General features: G+C 41.3%; 1 protein-coding gene across 13 annotated transcripts in view; it reads left to right on the top strand.

Moving 5' to 3' along the window:
* MBNL2 (muscleblind like splicing regulator 2) overlaps positions 1-18,901 on the top strand; it is a 118,013-nt gene that overhangs the window by 38,714 nt on the left and 60,398 nt on the right. For all 13 annotated transcript variants that reach the window (XM_068928726.1, XM_068928742.1, XM_068928746.1 and 10 more), the window contains one exon: positions 4,836-5,682. In XM_068928726.1, coding sequence (XP_068784827.1) covers positions 5,509-5,682 — 174 coding nt within the window. In that variant the 5' untranslated portion in view covers positions 4,836-5,508. The remainder of the gene's footprint in view (positions 1-4,835; positions 5,683-18,901) is intronic.

Here is an 18,901-nt window from a genome sequence, read left to right as displayed (position 1 = left end):
GCAGGGCTGACGAGACGAATGGCTGCCTGCCCTGAACCTGGAGGGAAATGGGAGCATGAACGGAGACAAAGTGGCTGGCTGGGAGTAGGTAGAGGAGCTGAAGTACCATGCTGTGTAACTACTTGAGGATTTACACCTTCTGTTTTTCAAAATGCATGCAGGATTTCTTGGCTGACTGGATTCATAAAGTGTAATGCAAGAGAGTAGGGTTATTAGAAAAGTTAGCCTAATCTTCTCCTGTACTGGATCCCATCCCATTTTACCTATTCTGGTGAATGGCTATGAATCCTGTGCCAAAATTTGTGTCTCATCCCAGCTTCGGGGCTGTTTCACACTGAAAATAGTTGTTGCAACCACTTAAAGTGTGATTTTGGGCAGCAGATGGCTGTGCTGAAGGTCAACAGGTTTTCGCCCTGCTAGTGACCTAACGGAAGGTCAGCATGGTTCTGCCACACAGTGGGGTGCGGGTTTTTTTTGTTTTACTGTTTTTTATCCCTTAGTTTTAAAACAGACTACTGTAAAAAATAGAACTTTAAAAGTTAAGTATATTTAGCAAATCTTTTCTGGTCCCCTGGGAAAGAAGAGTTTGTGGTCATGTACTTAAACTATGCAATCCTGCTTACGTACAACTGAGGGTTTTCTGACTTACAGTTCCTGAGTTTCCAGTGCGCATATATATATATAAAGTAATAAATGGATTTTGTTGATAAGCTCTGACAGTGGGATCAATAAATAGAGTCCCAGTCATGACATCTCTTATTGAAGATTTTCATTTGGTGAATAATATGGAGCACTTAATTCTCTAAAGTGGAAAATTATAACTCCTTCTGAAATTAGTGGTTTCACTCACGATCTCTGTTGGGACCATACATAGTCCTCTCTGCTGCTTTACTGGAAGTTGTCATCTGCAGAGGTGGCTTTTTGAAGATGAGGTCTTAGCTCGTTATTACACAGAAAAAGTTGTTGTGACCTTACTGCAATTGTCTGCTGAAGCATGAACAGAACACATCCAAGAAGCCTCAGCTTCTCCATTACACAGATCCACTTCACTGCGTAACTTGCCTGATAAGTAAAACTACTGGACCAGGGCAGCCCATGTGTTTTACATAGCTAGAAAATAGGAGCTCTTGCTAAGAGATCCACTGTTTTGTAATAAGGCAAGGCTTTGTGCTCACTAGAAGCTCCCATGCAGCTGCTTAATGTTTCTCTGAGTTAGAACCTTTTCTGCCTTATTTAAAAATTAAAGGGAAGCTATTTATCAGAAAGAGTATATTTTAAAGGCACTGGTATATGATGTCTACTCAGAAAAGGAAAAAGGATTCTGTGGCTTAAAATATATAGCAAAGAAGATCTGGATTTGGACGTAGGCCCTTCCCTATTATCTCAGAGGAACGTGACGTTGGCAAAAGCCACCTACTCCTCTGTGCCTTTCCAGGATTCTGCCAAGGGAAGTGAAAGGGGGAGGTCTACAGCTGAACAGTGTTTGCAAATAAGTTTGTTCATTTGGTGTATGGAAAACTACATTTGTGGATATATTATGGATTGATTCCATTGATCCAAGTGCACGAGAGACTAAATAGTAATAGTTGTAACAAAAAAAAAATTAGTTCCTTTATCTGTATCATGTTTAATGTTTTCGGCAGCTTTACTAATGGTATTTTGCATCTCAGTTGTCCATATTTAAGTTTTGGTAGTTTGTGTAGCTACAGTGGGGGATGTAGGGTCGAGTTGTTTTGCCCAGAGAGCTGGAATCATTAAAACCAACAAGAACAAAACCTAAACAAGAACCCTAGACAAACCAAAAAGCAAACCCTCCTGCCTGGAGGTGCGGCTCCCTTGGTGCTGAGTGCTCTAGGCTAGTTTTGGGGGGGAGGGGGGGTTGTTTTGTTTTAAGCAGGACGAGCTAACTTTGCCTGGCACGTGGGACAAATTTAAGTTAGAACCAGTGGAAAGAAAAACAGAATTTACACTTGCTAGAGGCCCCCCTCTTCTCCACGTGGGTGGGTTTTGTAACGCGTAAGGTCTGAATTAGCTGTCACATTAATAATGGCCTGTGGCTTGGGGGGGGTGCATTTTACTGAGGCTTTTTTTATTATTGTATTTTCCTACATAAATCCCATGCTTCTTTTCCTCTCATTTCCTTCTATGTCTTTACCAAAACCAGTAGATTTTTCCATGTAACCTTATTCTTTTCTCCCTTCCTTATAAAAATGCCTTTTCTCCCTTTTCTCCCCCAATGTTCACTTCCTCTTTCTCCCTGTCTCACTTTTCCCATGAAGCCTCTGCCCTCCTCTTCCATAACCAGCTGTTTCATTTTCTGTTTCTCTACTCCTGCGTTTTTCCTTCTCTTGAGCTCTTTCTATACTCTTTTTCTTCATTCCTTCTAGAATTTTTCTCAGGTTTTCCTTTCCCTCCCTTCTCCTTACGTTACCTCCCTCTCAAATTCAGGCTCTTCTTCCGTCCCCATCCTGACCCAGAAGACAGGAGGAGGAGGAGGAGGTACAGCAGCTGCCTGTGGTGTGATCGTGAACGTGTAGGCCACATAGGTTGTACTGATGGGGCTCCCTGAAGTCTTCTGTCCCCGCTACGTTCACGCCTACTTCTGCCTCAAAGCCGTTTCACCCTCAGAAACATCTCAACTTTCTTTCTCAGGCTCCCCCAAGGCTGGGTCAGCAGAAGCTGCTGGTACTCCATCCTTCTCAGGAAATCATCGTGTCGTTATTTTTGATGAAATAAGGATTTGGGAGACAAACTCTTCATGCCCTCTTTCTTTGGAAAATCTCAACTAGTATGTTCGAATATTAAGACGACAGGAAATATGGGGAAAGTTTCTGTGTATACTTAGTATTTCTTCCATTCTCTTCCTCCTCCCCCTTCCATAAGCTTTGTGGTATTCTTGTTACACTCTCATATTTGATTCTACTGTGAACATGTTTTTAGATATGACTGGAGCCATTTGTATAATGTGTAGTGTTTACTTTGTCATGATATGTAATGTCTATTTTTTGTCAGTCTTGACACCTACTATTTGAGAAATGACTTTATCAACTGTAGTGGTATACAGTGCAGCAAAGTTACTATTTGTGATTTTTTTTTAGGCAGTATGCAGTATAACAGACTGAAATTTTAAGAAAAAATTACATCTCCTACATTTATTACTGAAAACCATTACTGAAAGTTCTGAATTTGAATGGGTGGTTTTAGAGAGAATAGTTCCTCTTTCATTTAGCCAGCAAGATCATCAGCCCAGCAAGCTCTTCGGAAAGTCTCTCTTTCTTTTTTTTTCTTTTTTCTTTTTTTCCTCTTTGCTTTTAATCATTTACAAGTCTCTTCTCACCTCTGCCTACACTTTCAGTTTAACTCTATTCGTCATTGATGCTGTGAGACAGCATCGAAGGAATAATTAATGAAAGGAATATTTAACTCACATTTTGTACTGTATTACAGTTGTATAAAATTGTTTCGAAATGTATGCTTTTGCGGTTTGCTGTTGTTGAAGGTGGAGCTAGCCAAGTGTGATCCAGATACTTCATCGCACGTTTGACTTGGAACTGAAGTTCTGAGCAATCAGTGCTGTATTACCTTTATTTGTGCTAGCAGCAGCAGCAAATTTTGTTGTAGGTATTAGTTGCATAGTAAAACTCCTTTTGATAGCACTACTAAGTAATAGAAGAGCCTTTTGATGTGGTGAAGACCTAGAAGTCAGAACTGTTCCTGAAACTCTCTGTAATTCCTACTCGCATTACTTCTAACAATACTGACTTCAATTAAACCAGATGAATCCGAGCACAGAATGGTAATTACTCTGGCGTGGGAAAGCCGACAGTGTGTTTAGAGCTATTTTGATTGGTACATCTTAAAATATCACTTCTTCCAATCATCTGCCTTTCGTTATTCTTTTGCTTTAAAAAAAAAAATCTATGAACTGTTCTGGTTGGTATCTGCAAAGCAAAGTTTGTGTTCTTTAGAAACTGAATAGAAGGAAGGAAACACGGTGACTCTAGTTTCACGATCTGCATGTAAAATACAGTCATTCATTAAAGATTGTATATAACATATAACCCTTTGTTTTTTCCAGTCTATCTGTAGAATATTCTAGGTGTTTTATAGTTTAAGTTCCATATTTAAAAGTCCAAGATTTTGATGGTGAACCGTGTATTTGTAAAAGGGACATAAAAGCCAATTTAATCAAGGAAAAGTTCAGAAAAGGATTCTGCATATTAGAAAGAGCTCATCAGAGAACGGTGACTTGGAAAGGTGTGGCCCTTCATGAAGCCTTTCAAAAAGAGCCTTTAGTTTAACAGGGAAACTGATTATCTTTTCTGGAAAAGGAACGGTTTTTTCCTGTAATGTTGGGATTTTTTTTTTTCTTTTTTCCTCCTTTGAGCAAGAGAAAAAGAGAGAGACAGGACATCTAAACAGAATAGTACCATCTTCATTCTGAAAGAGAATAAATAACAGTTTATCATGCAAGCACACAATCTAAAGGTCCAAATGATAAATTAATGGAAACTTGTGCTTAGTCTCCAAAACAATATACATTAGATTGAATTGTTTCACAACCAGCATGCCTAATTATTGCGTCTGCCACATTCATCTATTTAAATCATTCCCAACTTCTGGATTGCTGCCTAGAATATTACTGCAATATGTGTTTCAACTGGTTATTCCCCTGTCATGCCTAACTTCATGAAGGAGGCTGATTTGGTTTGGAGAAAGGAATACAAGTAAGCATTGGCAGTGTGTTTACAATTTCTGGTAAGAAGTGATGATAGGTTTCATAAGGTGAATTCAAATAAGTTGAATGTGAACTGATACTGTATTTGTTTTATCAGGTCAGTGATTTTAAAAGTGCCTTTGTGAAGTCACTTTTACGAGAGAGGACTGCTACGCCTGTGTCTTCAAAATATTGTCTTTGCCATCTAGACGTTGCCTTGACCTTACACGTGGCAGAAGATACCTCAGCTGTCTTGGTTTGCCAATCCATTGACGTGAAACGGACTTCAACGTAACAGGAAGAAGAAAAATTATTACTGAGACACGAGCAAATGACTGCATTGCTTTTCTTGTGTAATCAATACCAGCGAGCGACCTACAGAGGATTACTGCTCTCTCAAGGAGTGCCATTGCGTTGAAGAACCTTTGCTTAACTGGAGTATTCGTGATACAATCAACAGGCCCAAACGTTTTACAGACAGAAATGCTACTGAGCATGGTTTTTTTCAGCCGAAAGTCTACAAGTGGGACTTAATGATTGAGTGACTGCTTGCTGATAAACTTTCTCTGCTTTTTTTTTTTTTGCTTTGTGCGTGTTGGACTTTCTTAATCTTCCCCCACCACTTTGAAAAACAAAACAAAACAGACACTTCCTTTCCTGTTGGAATTATTTTTTCTGGTTAGCCTTTTTTCCCTTTCTTTTCCCCGGCTCCCCTCATCAGTGGTTTTTGGAAATTTCTTTGGCATAGTTCACTTAACAGCAATTCACAGAATCTAAATCAGCTTTTGATCATGGCTTTGAATGTTGCTCCTGTAAGAGATACAAAATGGCTAACGTTAGAAGTGTGCAGACAATTTCAGAGGGGAACTTGTTCACGCTCTGATGAAGAGTGCAAATTTGCACACCCCCCTAAAAGTTGCCAGGTTGAAAATGGAAGAGTTATTGCCTGCTTTGATTCCTTAAAGGTAAGGAAGAAAATTGCATGTGTAACGAAAAGACTAATATATCACAAGTAAAAAATGAAGGTATTTCAATTTCAAATTGATTAATCAGAAAATGATTTGCTCTAGGCAAGTTATGTATTAATACAAATGTTATTTGTCTTAACTTTTGTCTGTTGAAGCTTTGAAGTTTCCTTTCTAAGGATTCTCTTTTCTAGTGCCAGTATGTTGTTTACAAAAATTGCATATGACTGTGGAATACAGGATTGTCTACACGTGGTATGACAGTTGCGTTCACTGGAGTACACTTTATGGATTATCTTTGTTTCATTGCAAATTGAAATACATCGTGGCTTAAATGCTAGGCTACTGTCAGAGTGATAATGAAGCAAATTACGTTAAAAGCACAGATTCTTTTATTTAAATCCACAGAAGTAAGAGAAATCGCCGTTACTTCAATTTTGACGCAACCTATTATGTTTATTCTTGGTACTGTGGAGTCTCAGGTAAATGAATAACATTGCTAACTATAAATAAACAGTGCAGATAGTAGTTTAGAACAGAGTGAAGGGATGCTTTCCCCTGGAGGAAATTTAGATATTATGTTGATAGGACATCAGCTTTTCCTAACTTGTTGATGGTGTCAAACATACTTCAGAAAATTACTTTAAAAGTTTTGAGAAAATGCTGTATATACTGCATAATAAGGTTAATAACCCTGGGCGATTTAGTGTGTAAACAGTGTTTTCTGTAATGATACATTTATTCTCATGTAAACAGGAGGTAAAAGTATTTAAGCTAAATAATTAAAGGGAAAACTTTAGCATTTCAGATTTTAATTCTTAAAGTTTCAGGAGTAACTTTGTATTTGGGGCATATCAGAATGTCTTTGCTTGAAAATAAGCTCTGTAGAACAAAATTTCAATTACCCACCAGAAGTCTCTTACTAGACAGTGAAAATTCCGATGTGAATGAGAAGAAAATTTTATTTTGTTTGAAAAATGTTCATTTATTTTCATTATTATGCGTTTTGTGCCATGGCAATATTGTAGTAGGCATCTTTTTCTTACTGGGCATCTTCTTGCGTCTCCTCTTATGCCGAAGAAGAAGGTATCTGTGGAAATGTTTGTGGTGGGTTTACATTCTGTACATCCTTCAAACCACAGTGTCCCCTTAAGAGTCATTACAGTATGTCATCAAGTGCTATGAATGACCTTAATCCATGGATTACTGCATGGTGAACTGTAACTGGTTCTTTGTAGGTGTTCTGGTATATTGGGTCATCTGCCAATGGGATTTTTTTTTTTTAATGGCAGCCTAGCATCTGCAGCAAATGGGCAGTAAGTAGCTTTTACAAAAAATGTACAAGCCAAAAAAAGTTGTTCAAATGCAATTTTTAACGATTGTGAAATGTTTCTTGAATCTTTACAGGCTGCCTAGAAATTTTTAATTTTGCACTAAGGCTTTTTTTTCTTTGTTTTTATAATTCTAAGATTCAGAATCAACCAGACCATGGCTTAATCTTTCACTTCTGACATCAAGCATGAATCACAGCTGAAAAATTCATGATTCATACCTATAACCTTGGAAGCAAAGGATTAATATGAGAGGAACATCTCGATTCCTTACCAAAAAAGTTTTTAAACAAGAAAACTCAGTGGAAAGCAGAGCGCTACCAAAGCCATTGTCTTAATGTCTCAGTTTAGAACTAATACACTGTTAGGTACATGAACAAAATAAAAGTGGAAAAAAACCAACCAACCCAAATCCCAGTGCTTTGAGTTTGTGCTTATCTCCTTTTTCTGGCGGGGGAGAAAAAAGTTTTACAAACCTGACCTTGTTGCGTCAGTCTTTGCAGCAACGCTCTTCTGGTTTTAGCACACGGAGCTGTTTCCGTTCCAACGAGCCGTACCTGTCCGGGAGGGCCGCCGCCAGAGCCCGGGCGGCTGGGTGAGCCCCAGGGGCGGTGCTGCCAGCAATGAGTCCGCAGTGCCTGAGTTGCTGTGACTTGAGCTCCTGCGCCTTCACTGCCTGAGTGGCAGCGTGTGCCTCTGTGCTGCCCCGTGCCCTGGCATCCACAGCACTCCTGCTTCTTCCTGCTCTCCCTGATACTGCTGCTAGCTCAGAGCCGGCTGCTCGGAGCTGGGGACTTTGGTGCGGGGATGAGAATCATCTGAGAATCAAAATTTGAGTCATAGCCTGAGCTAATAATACTGTGAAGAGAGATCCTAAGGGATCTGTGTTGATAATTTACTGACAAGCAGTGTTATTACTCACTGGAGAGAAGTCTGAAATCATTTCAAAAATGTAGTTAATGAGCATGTTTTGTTCTAGTGCAGTCAGATATCGGCTCTGACAGGTTTGCTCTGTCAAATCTTCCTTTGGTGGCTGAAGTCGTACTGCTCCATCCTGCCCCCCTGCTTCATGTCTGCCCCCTCATAGCAGTCGGCAGAAGGGAACGTGCACGTGTGCCCCGATGTTCTGTGTTGTCGTTGGGTATATTTGCTTAACTTGCCATTAAAGATGGGATTATACTAAAATGCTAAACTGTGGCCTGCAGCAGCGGAGCTGGAGGTACGGGTTTCTTTCCACTGACTGTGCCGCAGGCAGAGTGCGATCCAATAATGGCATGATAATGTCTTCAATTGCTGCAGCTCTTTGCTGGTGAGCATGAGTCACAGCCTTGCATTTAAGTGTGTTACCTGACCCTTTAGTACATGAAAAGCTTTTAGGAATCATTGCAAGTGCATGGCTCTTGGCTATATCAACTAATATCCTCCCATCCATTATCTTCATTATGCTGTGAAGGGTTTTTGTAAATTGATGTAGGTACACCAAGATTGCACCTGGTTAGCTCCGTTTGCTTATACTGCCAGTTGAGACTTCTGTCATTAGTCACGTAAGTTGATTTGATTTGCACCTTTCTAAAATAGTGGTGTTAATCAGATAGGTGCAGAATAACAGTTTGGAATTCAACAAGCAGGATAACATTTTATGTAAAAATAAATAAGTAAATAAACAGAACAGTCTAGAATATAGATGAAACCAGTATTTAATTAAAAAGCAAGAACTGTTTTCCTTGCTGAAAACTGAGCCGCATATCAGTGCAGACAATGATTTAGCGTTTATTTACATAATATCTAGCTTTGAAGACTTAGTATTTTTACTGTCTTGATTGAGTGTACCTGCTGTAAAAATAAATCGCAGTGAGAAAGCTGAATTTCTTTGAATAGATGTCTTCCTATCTAGAGAAAAGGAAGAAATTTTTTTCTAAGATTGAGGTATGTGCTATGTTTTGGTGGTGCCTAATAGCTGTGGCAGCTCAATAAGAAATCAGTCGCATATAAGGTATAGCACTCTGAGGTGATCTCCCTTAAACATTGGTGATCAGAATCCCAGTTCTGGGAAGGAACTTGTTGTCTGCCTTGGTCTTCTTTCTACTTTTCCACGATATAAGAGAGCACGGTAACAGTATCTGCCAGCTGGATGAGACAGCCAAAGGACCAGAAGCATCTTCAGTCTGCCTCTACCCGTAGCCTCATGGTTGCTCTAAGTTAGCAAGAGCTGATCCTGCCTGGGGTTGCGAGAAATAATCCCACCGGCCACATCCTCCTCTGTGCTCCCATTGTTGTCTTTCTGAGTGTGCGGTGCACCAGACTGGGAAAGTGAGGGCGGTTAACTACAGCAGCAATAATTTAGTTTTGCTGCTGACACACTGGAGAAGAGCTGTGTAGCGGGAGTGTCTGCATGGGGCCAGCAGAGCGCTAGGTTACCTCTTTCAGTGGTAGTGCCATGGCCTTGGACCCAGGCTGTTGGAGTGGCACAAGTGTGTCAGACTCCTCATTTTCCTATGTTAAAGTAGTGTATCAGTAGCTCTCTGCTGGTTGCAAGTAAAAGGTGAGCAGAAGTCAGTGGACACTTTGCTTTTAGCTCAAAAGGGATTCTTGGCTCTGAATACCTGTCCTTGGCAATACTTGACTTTAAACCCAGCAAAAGTTGCAACAACCCAGTGGACTAATTGCAGTGTTGAGGATCCAAAATGTTCACTGTTGAAGACTGTCTAGCCTCTAAATATCCTTCATCTGCAAGTTGCTCCAGGCTAGACAGAAATAGCTGAGGCCTCATGAACTTCGTTTCTCCTGCCAGAAATGTGTTGATGCCGGATTCTGCGGCACAGCCTCCTAAGATATGACTCTGCATTTGTTTCCCGCTCTTTGGTGAAGGACAGAGCTTGGTCTGTCTGAAGCAGGGTATTTTGGGGAATTAGTAGGAGAGTGTGGCTAGACCAGTCCTGCTTTTAAGACGAGCATTAACTGATCGTAGCAGTCCCCCTAGGAATTTGACACCCTGCATCAACAGCAGACCTCCCGAACTCCGCCAGCCAATGTGGTCATATAACCCACGCCCTAAACTGTAGCAGGCAAGTGGCCTAAGTTAGCTTAGTGCATGGATGAAAGTGGCTCTGACCTAATCCGGTTGCCTTTGCCTGAAGTGGATTAAGGAAGACTTACGTGATGCAGCCCAGAGCCGTGCCGGTGGAAGGGAAAGCAGAGAGCTGCTTAGGGAAGCACCATTAGAGCCAGAGCCTCATGGCCTTAAACCCTTTTCTGAAGCCTTTTTTGGGCTGTTTCTTTCACGTAACGAGCTCCCATTTGGATGCTGCGGCGGTTCTGCTGTGGAAAGGGGCTGTGAAGGGGCCTGTGAAACTGGGAAGCTTGAATTTCAGGAACTCCTCCTTTCACGTTTGTATACTTCCTGCTCAGTTCAAGTAGCTAAACTTTTTAGAAGTGAAAAACCTGGGTGTCTAACAGTTCATGTACCCGTGTAGATTCCTGCAAGCTGAACACTATAAGCAAACCTGCTTTTGAGCATTACTTGAAGAGCAAAATCCTTTCAAAGGAATATTAACATATATTATCTCTGGGGACAAGAACGTGCAACCTTTCACTGTATTTGACCTGGATTTAAAAACAACATTAAAATGAATGGTGAAGTGTAGAAGAGGAAGGGGGGAGAAGTTTGGCGGATAAGAAAATACGATCACGTGTGTTTTACTTGCAGCTGACTTGCTTGCGTTCACAGGCAAGCCTAGGTTTTAAATTCTGGTCTAATTTCCCCTGGCTCAGATTTTTACCCTTTCTGCAGGTCAGCTATTAGATGGATACACTGTCTAAGCTAGTACAGATAATGGAGGAAGTATTCTAAACATATATTGCCATGGCAAGTTTTGTGGTAGTAACAAGAAAATGAAAGCTTCTCTAGAACCACAGATGGATTTTTCTGTAATTTTTTAAAGTCTGTTTAGTGGTGACTAAATACTTTGAACTGTTCTATTTATTGAGCCAGCAGACTAGTGTGAACTGTTCATTTGCATTTGCATGAAAGCCTTTTAAGAATATGCCTATCTGGTCTCATTTAGCCCTACAGAACAAAAGGTAATTGAAAACTGTACACAGAGACCTGTTTACTGAGTTAAAAGGGTTCCAGGAAAAAAAAGAAATTTTAGGAACATCCACTTTGTTGAAATATCAGGAACTGAAGAGAAGCTGTTTAAAATGGATTTGATTTTATTCCAAAAAAAAAAAAAAAAGTCTTTGTAAACTGAGCAGGCTGTTTTTAAGAGTGTGATCTCACAGTTAGGATGCGCTAACTAGTCATTTGCATTTCTGTGATTCTTTTGTGGATCCCTAAATGTTTTACAAATGTGAAGGAATTGGGATCACATCACACTTTGAGGTAGGTGATACCTCTTCTCACTTTGCAGTTGAGACAGTTGAGGCAGATTGTAGATGAGCACAGGACACGGATTGGATTGGCTAGACTTGGCTATAGCAGAAAACATTACAGTGAACGTTCGTAGCGTTTTAGTTGGCTAAATCTCTGCCTGTCACACAGTTAGGTAGTGTCACCCTGTTCAAATACAGGGTGAGTTCAAGGGCTGCGTGTGGGGCTGGTTGGAGGCTGCAGAATCAGCTCGTCTTTCTGGCCCTGTGAGTTTGGCCTCCTTTACTGCCCAGTGACATAATTTCAGCAGGATAGGGAAAGGCTGTGCTTTTGGTAGTTTTAGGCTCCTGGGATGTGGAAGTTGTAGACTGAAGCCTTTCAGGTGGAGGATTCAGAATCCAGATCTCCCTCTTCTGACCTATCAGTGGGTTGTTCTTAAAAAAGGCAGAGCGCCCCTTTTCATCTTTTTTTTAATTTAAACTTTTAGAAGTTCTTCTAAGTTACAGGCAGTCTGAGAAGACCTGACAGAAGCTTTCCGATTTCTGAATTGCAGTAAACTGTAGGCATGAAGAGGAAGTGTTAATGAAGGCCAATTTTAGCTTTCTGAAACTTGACTGTGTAGGTGCCCCCTGTATTCAGAGTAACAGTGACCATGCTGGGTCAGACCAAAGCCCCATTTGGCGCAGTTGACCCAGCAGTGGATATGTAAGAAGTAGTATGCAAGCATGTAATAGTTTCCTGGAGTGCTGAAGGAGTCTGAGAGCCAGATGCGATGTGGTTGTACTTAATACCTCTTGGTGGATGTATTTTTCCTCTGGCTTTGCCCAGTTGCTTTTTGAACCATGAATACCTTCAGCATCCGCAGGATACAGCAGTGAGGAGTTCCATAGCTTAATTATCTGTAGCATGCAAACCAAATTCTGTTGTTCCTTTTGAACCTCCCAGTTTCATTTAATATCCTGTAGTTCTTGTACTGGAGCAGCAGAAAACAATCTACTGTGAATTGTCCCAAGGAGGAATCTAATTCCGCGCGTCCCCCCCCCCCCCCACTGACTTTTCTCTGGAAGGAGCCTGTCTCTCTCTGCTGAGTTCAAAGGAAGTCTCATTAGAGAAGCTGTACTGTTTTGACTTTAGTCCATGGCAATACTATTCCATGGACGGGTATGCTTCCTGGTGCCTTTTTCAGGCTATGGGAAGTTTGTGACTCACAATAAAGTATAGGGAGTTAGATATTACTTGAAATTACGCTGTGTTTCATATTATACCTAATTCATGCAACTGTGAGCTGCTGCTGAAAGGCACGGTTAATCCAGTCTGTATCCCTGTCACAGTTACACGAGCCACTTTTTTTTTCCCCCTTTTTTAATCTTTGTTCAAGTGATAGTTTGAACTGACCCAAGCACAAGGAAAGAACTGGATTAAATGTAACGTGAAACCATGACTTTAACTGTCAAAATCCAGTGTAAATTGAGATTTAGTGTAGTTTTGGAGGGGAGAATCTCTTTCTGAATCAGTCCAGACACCCCTATATCTCTGAGTTTAGTTACCTGAGTTTAGTTTGTGCACCTGTCTACGTGCTAGCTGTACTGGCTTGACTAAAGGTGTGATTTAAAACCAAATAGCTAAACTGGTGTTTGGACACACTTAAAAATACATAGACTTGTCTTAGTTTAAATTGGTTAGGAGCAAGTCAAACAGAAGTGACATAAACCCTAAACTGATGCATTACACAGCGTTTGGCATCATTTTTACAAAGGCCTTGGGCATTTGTTCACTGCGAAAGTAGCTGTATTGTTTGCTAGAATTGGTCCCTCTTTCAAGAGGAACATTTCTCATCTGCTTTGGAGCAAGGTCAAGAGGCTTAACTCAGCCCCATAGCCTGTGGTGTCAAACTGCTGGACTGTGTCCTATGGGAGTATGGGGTCTCTCCTGTGGGCTGAGCTGAAGGGTTGGGCGCCGCGACCGAGGGCCATTAACGATCAGATCGACCTGGAGGAGCAAGCCCTAACCTGTCACCACCGTTTCTGTGGTGAAGTTTACCTGCAGACTGAAACGATGGGAAAGGGAGGGACCAATGGCAGTTCATTATGTAGATAGTGTTTCTCTCTTTTGGAAATACTGAGTATCTCTGTCAGCAGTGTGAAGAAATGAGAGCGTGAAGATATCCTGACTGTTGCTAGTATCCCCAGTAACCACTAGAGCTGTCAAATTTAAAATCTGAGCACCTTACCTTAGCTTGATTGTATTCATAAAGTAATGCCAAGTCGGACATTTGGTGACTGAGATACGTGGCCCCTCTTTCCCTTTGAAGATATGGGAACCCCACTTGCCAGTGAGGCAGTTAAGTTTCAGAGGCTCGCTGTCATCGGAGCACGTGGGATCAGGCTCTTTCACATTGGAAGACCTGTCGCAACTGGTGCTTCTTTTGGTCCGTTATGATGGAGTGCCCTGTGTGAGTGAGTGGATGTTTACTGGCAGTTTTCACTGTTTTTTTTGGTGTAGCGCAACTTGCTGAGCGGGTTGTCTGGTGTGTGTCTTGCCTGCTGCTCCTGGCTTGGGGAGAAGAGTGAACAACAGGATCAGTAATAGCTGAAGGAAAAAGCAATTAAAAAACACTAGCTGAAGGATGAAATACAGGTGTCTCATGTTGTCCCAAGGACCCGCATTACTCCTAGTAGTTCTCAGGCAGTGGCATTGCTAGGTCCTGGTAGCTCTTGGAGCTTGCTGCTTCCAGAAGCCCCAGCAGTCCTCACTAACGGCATTCCTGGATAGTCTGTCATACCCCTTTGCCTCAGATGCAGCCACCACTTGGTTGCCAGTCTAAGTTTGTTTATGTGAAGAAGTGTAGATAGGCAGATTGGTCAGAACTGCAGGAAATGCCGGACGCAATATTTAGCAGATGTTCTTCAGATTTTCAAGCATTTAGGGGTCCTTCAGATACCCACCAACTCACCATGCTGTAGTTTTTGTTGCTGTACCAACCCATGCTCCCCTTAGCTTTATAATAACCAGTCTGTGGGTGTAGTGAAGGCAAAATTCAATCAGAATCTCTGACTCATCCCATCACTAGGATTTTGAACACAAGAGCAATTGCTTGCTGCCCACTCCTCCCCCACGCTCCCTATTAACTCAGGTCACCGCTCCTACAGGCTTGCTCTCTCTGGGTCTCCCCACCTACTCCTTTATTTTTCTGACAGGTGGTACCTCTTTCATTCCAGGGTTTTTTTTTTTTTTCTATTGGCCTTGTGTAAGCAGCTTTCTCTCGACTCAGGTGTCAGCCATTCTTCCCAAGCTGTTATACTTAAAGGCTGCATCATCAATGCAAAAGACAGGGTTATGCTCAGATACAGGGAGCTTCCTGATGTAAAAGCCTAGTAGAAACAAGGCACGTGTTCCTGTTAGAACAGTCAGCCAGAGGACAAGAAAGAGTTCTTTAACAAAATTTTTAGAATTTTTGAGATTTAAAAAAAAAAAACCATAGACAAGACTCAGGTAGCCAAGTCCCATTTTGCAATCATCCCTCTTCTCCAACTCACATCTCCTCAGGCAGGGACTGGCTCCTTGTTTTTGAGCAGGTAGATGGTATTGGAAAATCATTGCAAAAAAGGAAAGCTGTAGCGGTTTTGGAGATGCTGAAACTTAGTTTTCAAGGACTGCTCCGAGATACCAGTTCCAAGATTGAAATTCAAGATGAACTCATTAGTTTATTTTTTTTCTTCAAACTGATGTATTTCTGCTGATCACGAGCATAGCATGCCACCCAGGATGAGATTCCTGCAAGGTCTTGACCATAGCAAAGAAGAAATTGATAAAAGGAAAAAGATGATCTTCTTACCTATTTGGTCCATCTTGTGAAATGTATAGCAAGGTGTTTTGAATGACTCCCCAAAAATCAGATAGCACCAATGCTTGGAAAGACAAATCATTGAGCCATGAAGAGAGAGGAGGAGTCATCAGTCATTAGAGAACAGCACCATGTATGAGAGACGTCACTCCACTCATGTCACGCTCCTCTATGCTGCCAGTCAGCAGCACGGATGAGCTCAAGGAGCCTCCGGCTAATGTAGCCGTCCCGCTTCCTGCACTCATGTGTGAACCTGCAAGCTCACTTGTTTCTGTATGACACTGTGCTGTGCTGTGCCACACCACATTCCTCACCCCCCCCCCCCCCAAATGCAAGGTGATTTGGTGCAGTCACCACAGTGCAGACATACCTTTTTCCACCAGGCTGGCAAGGTTTCAGCCCTTTTGCCTGGTGTCAAATTTGTTCGGCTGCAACGGAAGGGAATCCATGCTGTGCAGCGTCTTTCCAGCTGCGCGTAAGGGGTGCTGCTAGGTAGAGCTTTCACCTGCACGTGCCAGTAGGCCAGACAGCTTTTCACCTCTTTTTTTCAATTACTTTATTTGCTTTGGTTTTAAATTTAATATGTCCCTTGTGTTAAGACTTGACTTCAGTCTGCAGTGAAGGTAAGCCTCTGACTGAACTGATTCATGCACCAGCTCGTGCGTTGTCAGCCAGGGAGCTTACTGAGCACCAGTCTGGTGGCACTTGTGAAAGTACCCGATGGCCATAAGACCAGTGCAGCTGTAATTCAGAAACTAACAGAGACATAAAATGCCTTTTTTAAGATCAGGTTCTAGATTAGGCCATCACTTTAAAATTAATGCATATTTATTTGCTGTGAATGGGACCTTACCCTTTGGCCTTGATTCAGTTGCCCGAAAACAGCCATCTCCTACCATTTGAGATGCCGTAGAGCGCCCTTGCTGGCTTTGCAGTTACGTGTCAGAGGAGTATGTCATATCTGCTGGTGCTAGGCAGAGGTCCTGGTTGTCCCAGGGTGCTCCAAGTGGCCCTGCAAACTTCTCTTCTGGTAACTCAGTGAAGCCATTTAGGAGGCAGCATTAGCTGCTGTCACAGCTGGAGATTATGGCACCCAGTTGGAGAAGAAGGCAGACAGTGCGTTTTCACAGTGATGACCTGGCTGTGAGAGAAGCTGGGGTTTAGAATAAACCCAGAAGAAGCTGTCTTATATAATAGAAGAATGCAATCATGGGGAGCAAAAAGGGGATGAATATTTTCAGCGTGTACTGTATAGCTCACTCTCAATAATGAGACAACAGCTAATGTAAATTCATTAAGTTGACATAGGTGTAAACCAGTCTACAGGAGTAAAAGTCTTTTGTGGCGTTGAGATGTTATGACAGTGAACTCGGTCTGTTTAAAAATAAAAAGGTGGACAACTTTTTGCAAATTTAAATTGACTTGCAACCATAGCTTTTTAGTAAAGATTTTAAAACTAGAAATTAACCAGAATATAGTCTATGCACTTTGGAAAACAATGAAAGGAAGAACAAAGCCCCTCTTTCCCCAAAATATAATTCTCCATTGTTTCAATGTTTGTCACAGATGTGAACCTGTGTGTCAGGTGCTATCAGATATACATGTAGCTGGTTTATAATACAAAACAAGAAAAATGAATTGCTTTTCAAAGGCTAAGGTAGTGGTTTTACATAATGAACGTAATGAATATGCAGGCTGATCCCTAAACGCATCCTGCCTTACCTGTGCGCTTCACAGCGTTAGTCATGCCATATATATCAGTGTCATTAAAAGTGAAGACTTTGGATTTGCAAGTGGAAGCATGGAGGTATGTAGATATGGATATGGAGATACTGCGTCTGTGTGCATGTGTAAAATGGAGTTTATATGGTGCCCTGCATGCTGAACATAGTTGTACTATTGAAATTCTGATCTACAACAGTCCTCGGTATAAATCAATACAAATACTAATTTGCTGCAAAACTCTCATTATTTCAGTGAGAGCAACGTTAGATGATTAGTATGCATGAACTGGTTACTGTTAGAAGTGCAGGAAAAGTCTATGGTTCTTTTTCTTTAATTGAACCTTCTGGCTATAATTGTTTTTAGCCTGGATTCTTGAGGAAATGAGGTTTATGCAATCAGACTGCCTCTCTTTCCCTCCTCCCCCACTAACTTTTGAACCCGCTGGCCAATTTCAGCCAAGTTTGACAAAGAGAACATAGTCTCCAAGATAATTAAGTTCCTACACGTTTTGTGAAAACAGGCAGCTGAAGAGAGCGGTGGAGAAAGAAAGAGTGACCTTAAGCCTCCCAAATGAGGGAAAAGGTGTTAGTGTGAACTTGCTTCTTGTTGCCAGGGAGCACAGGCAAGAGGAGATCCTTATAACTGGGTTACTCACAAGAAAGTCTGCATTTGGAATTTGCGATTAAATGTGTAAAACACCCGCCTTCATTTGTCCCGGTGCTTGCAGAACTACCTGTTTAACGATGCTAGTGGTCTTTAAGTCCTTTCACTGAGAAACAGCTATTGCTGAGGGCTGTGTTTATTCATTCCTTCTTAGCTTGAACCTTCACTTATTTTTAAATGCCACTTTCTTGGTATTTTTCTTTTTCCACTTTTTCAAATAGCAGATTTATCATATTGAGTCATTGGTACTTACCTTTAATTCTTTTTTCTTCAGAGAGAAGGAAAATATGACTAGGAATGCAGATTCAGTACTTAGTTTAGGTAGTTGTACAAGGCAGTGAAAGGATCCTAGATGATAGGTGGATCAACTCACCTCGTTGAAGCTGGCTGTTGTATAAAAAGCACTGCAGAATTCGTAAAGGCAATAAGAAATCACAAGGGAAGGTGTAGCTCTAAACTGTGTGGTTAGAGCTCATCTGGAAGGAGGGAGTTTGTAGTTCTCATCTCCCATCAAATCTTTATGCATTCTTACATTAGACAACCACCTGATGAAAAAAACGAAACCGGCCCTGGGAGCAGAGGTGTATATATCTCTTATATGAGAACCATATGCCATTTTGTCCTGAACTCTTAGCATCTCATTTTGTTTTCAGAGCAGTAGTCTACAAGGCTTTTCCTGTATCCCAACACACGGGTTAGCTGGACTTCTGCTTTGCTCAGGACTGGCACAAGAGATGTTTGCATAAGTTCTTTCTTCTCCCAGACTCATCATTTTTGCAGTGTCATAAGTCCTCCACTTTTCCATGTATAGATGATCTTCTAAACAAATGCTATTATAAAAAGGAGGTTTTGCCAGATTTCCCTAAAGCACCAACAATACTATAAGCAAGTTTTTCTTTATGAGATATTTCAGCGTGCCAGCTGTTACAGTATATATAATATGTTTAATGAGCAAGGGACTTTATTATTAGATTTTTTTTGAATAATGCTGTTCTTTCTAATTAGTTATTCACCTTTAAACCCTGCTTACTGGAGAAGTTCTTCTCTGATCTGTGTTAATTGTATCATGATGTGCTTTGATTTGGTGTAAACCAGCTGTATATCTTGGTGATGCACGTGAAATGGGGGGTCTGAAGATTTTATGTGATATGGGAACTGTTATCACAAGCTAATTAAGTAGCAAGTGGAGGTCAGTTAATTCATAAAATATCTGTACGCAGGGCCAAATTCTGCTTAGTGTGCTTCTCTCTCGATGCAGACATGGAAATACCAAACAAAATCATAGTG

The sequence above is a fragment of the Struthio camelus genome, chromosome 1, assembly GCF_040807025.1.
Source record: "Struthio camelus isolate bStrCam1 chromosome 1, bStrCam1.hap1, whole genome shotgun sequence".
Classification (NCBI taxonomy): Eukaryota; Metazoa; Chordata; class Aves; order Struthioniformes; family Struthionidae; genus Struthio; species Struthio camelus.
This window is presented reverse-complemented; position numbering and strand designations above follow the sequence as displayed.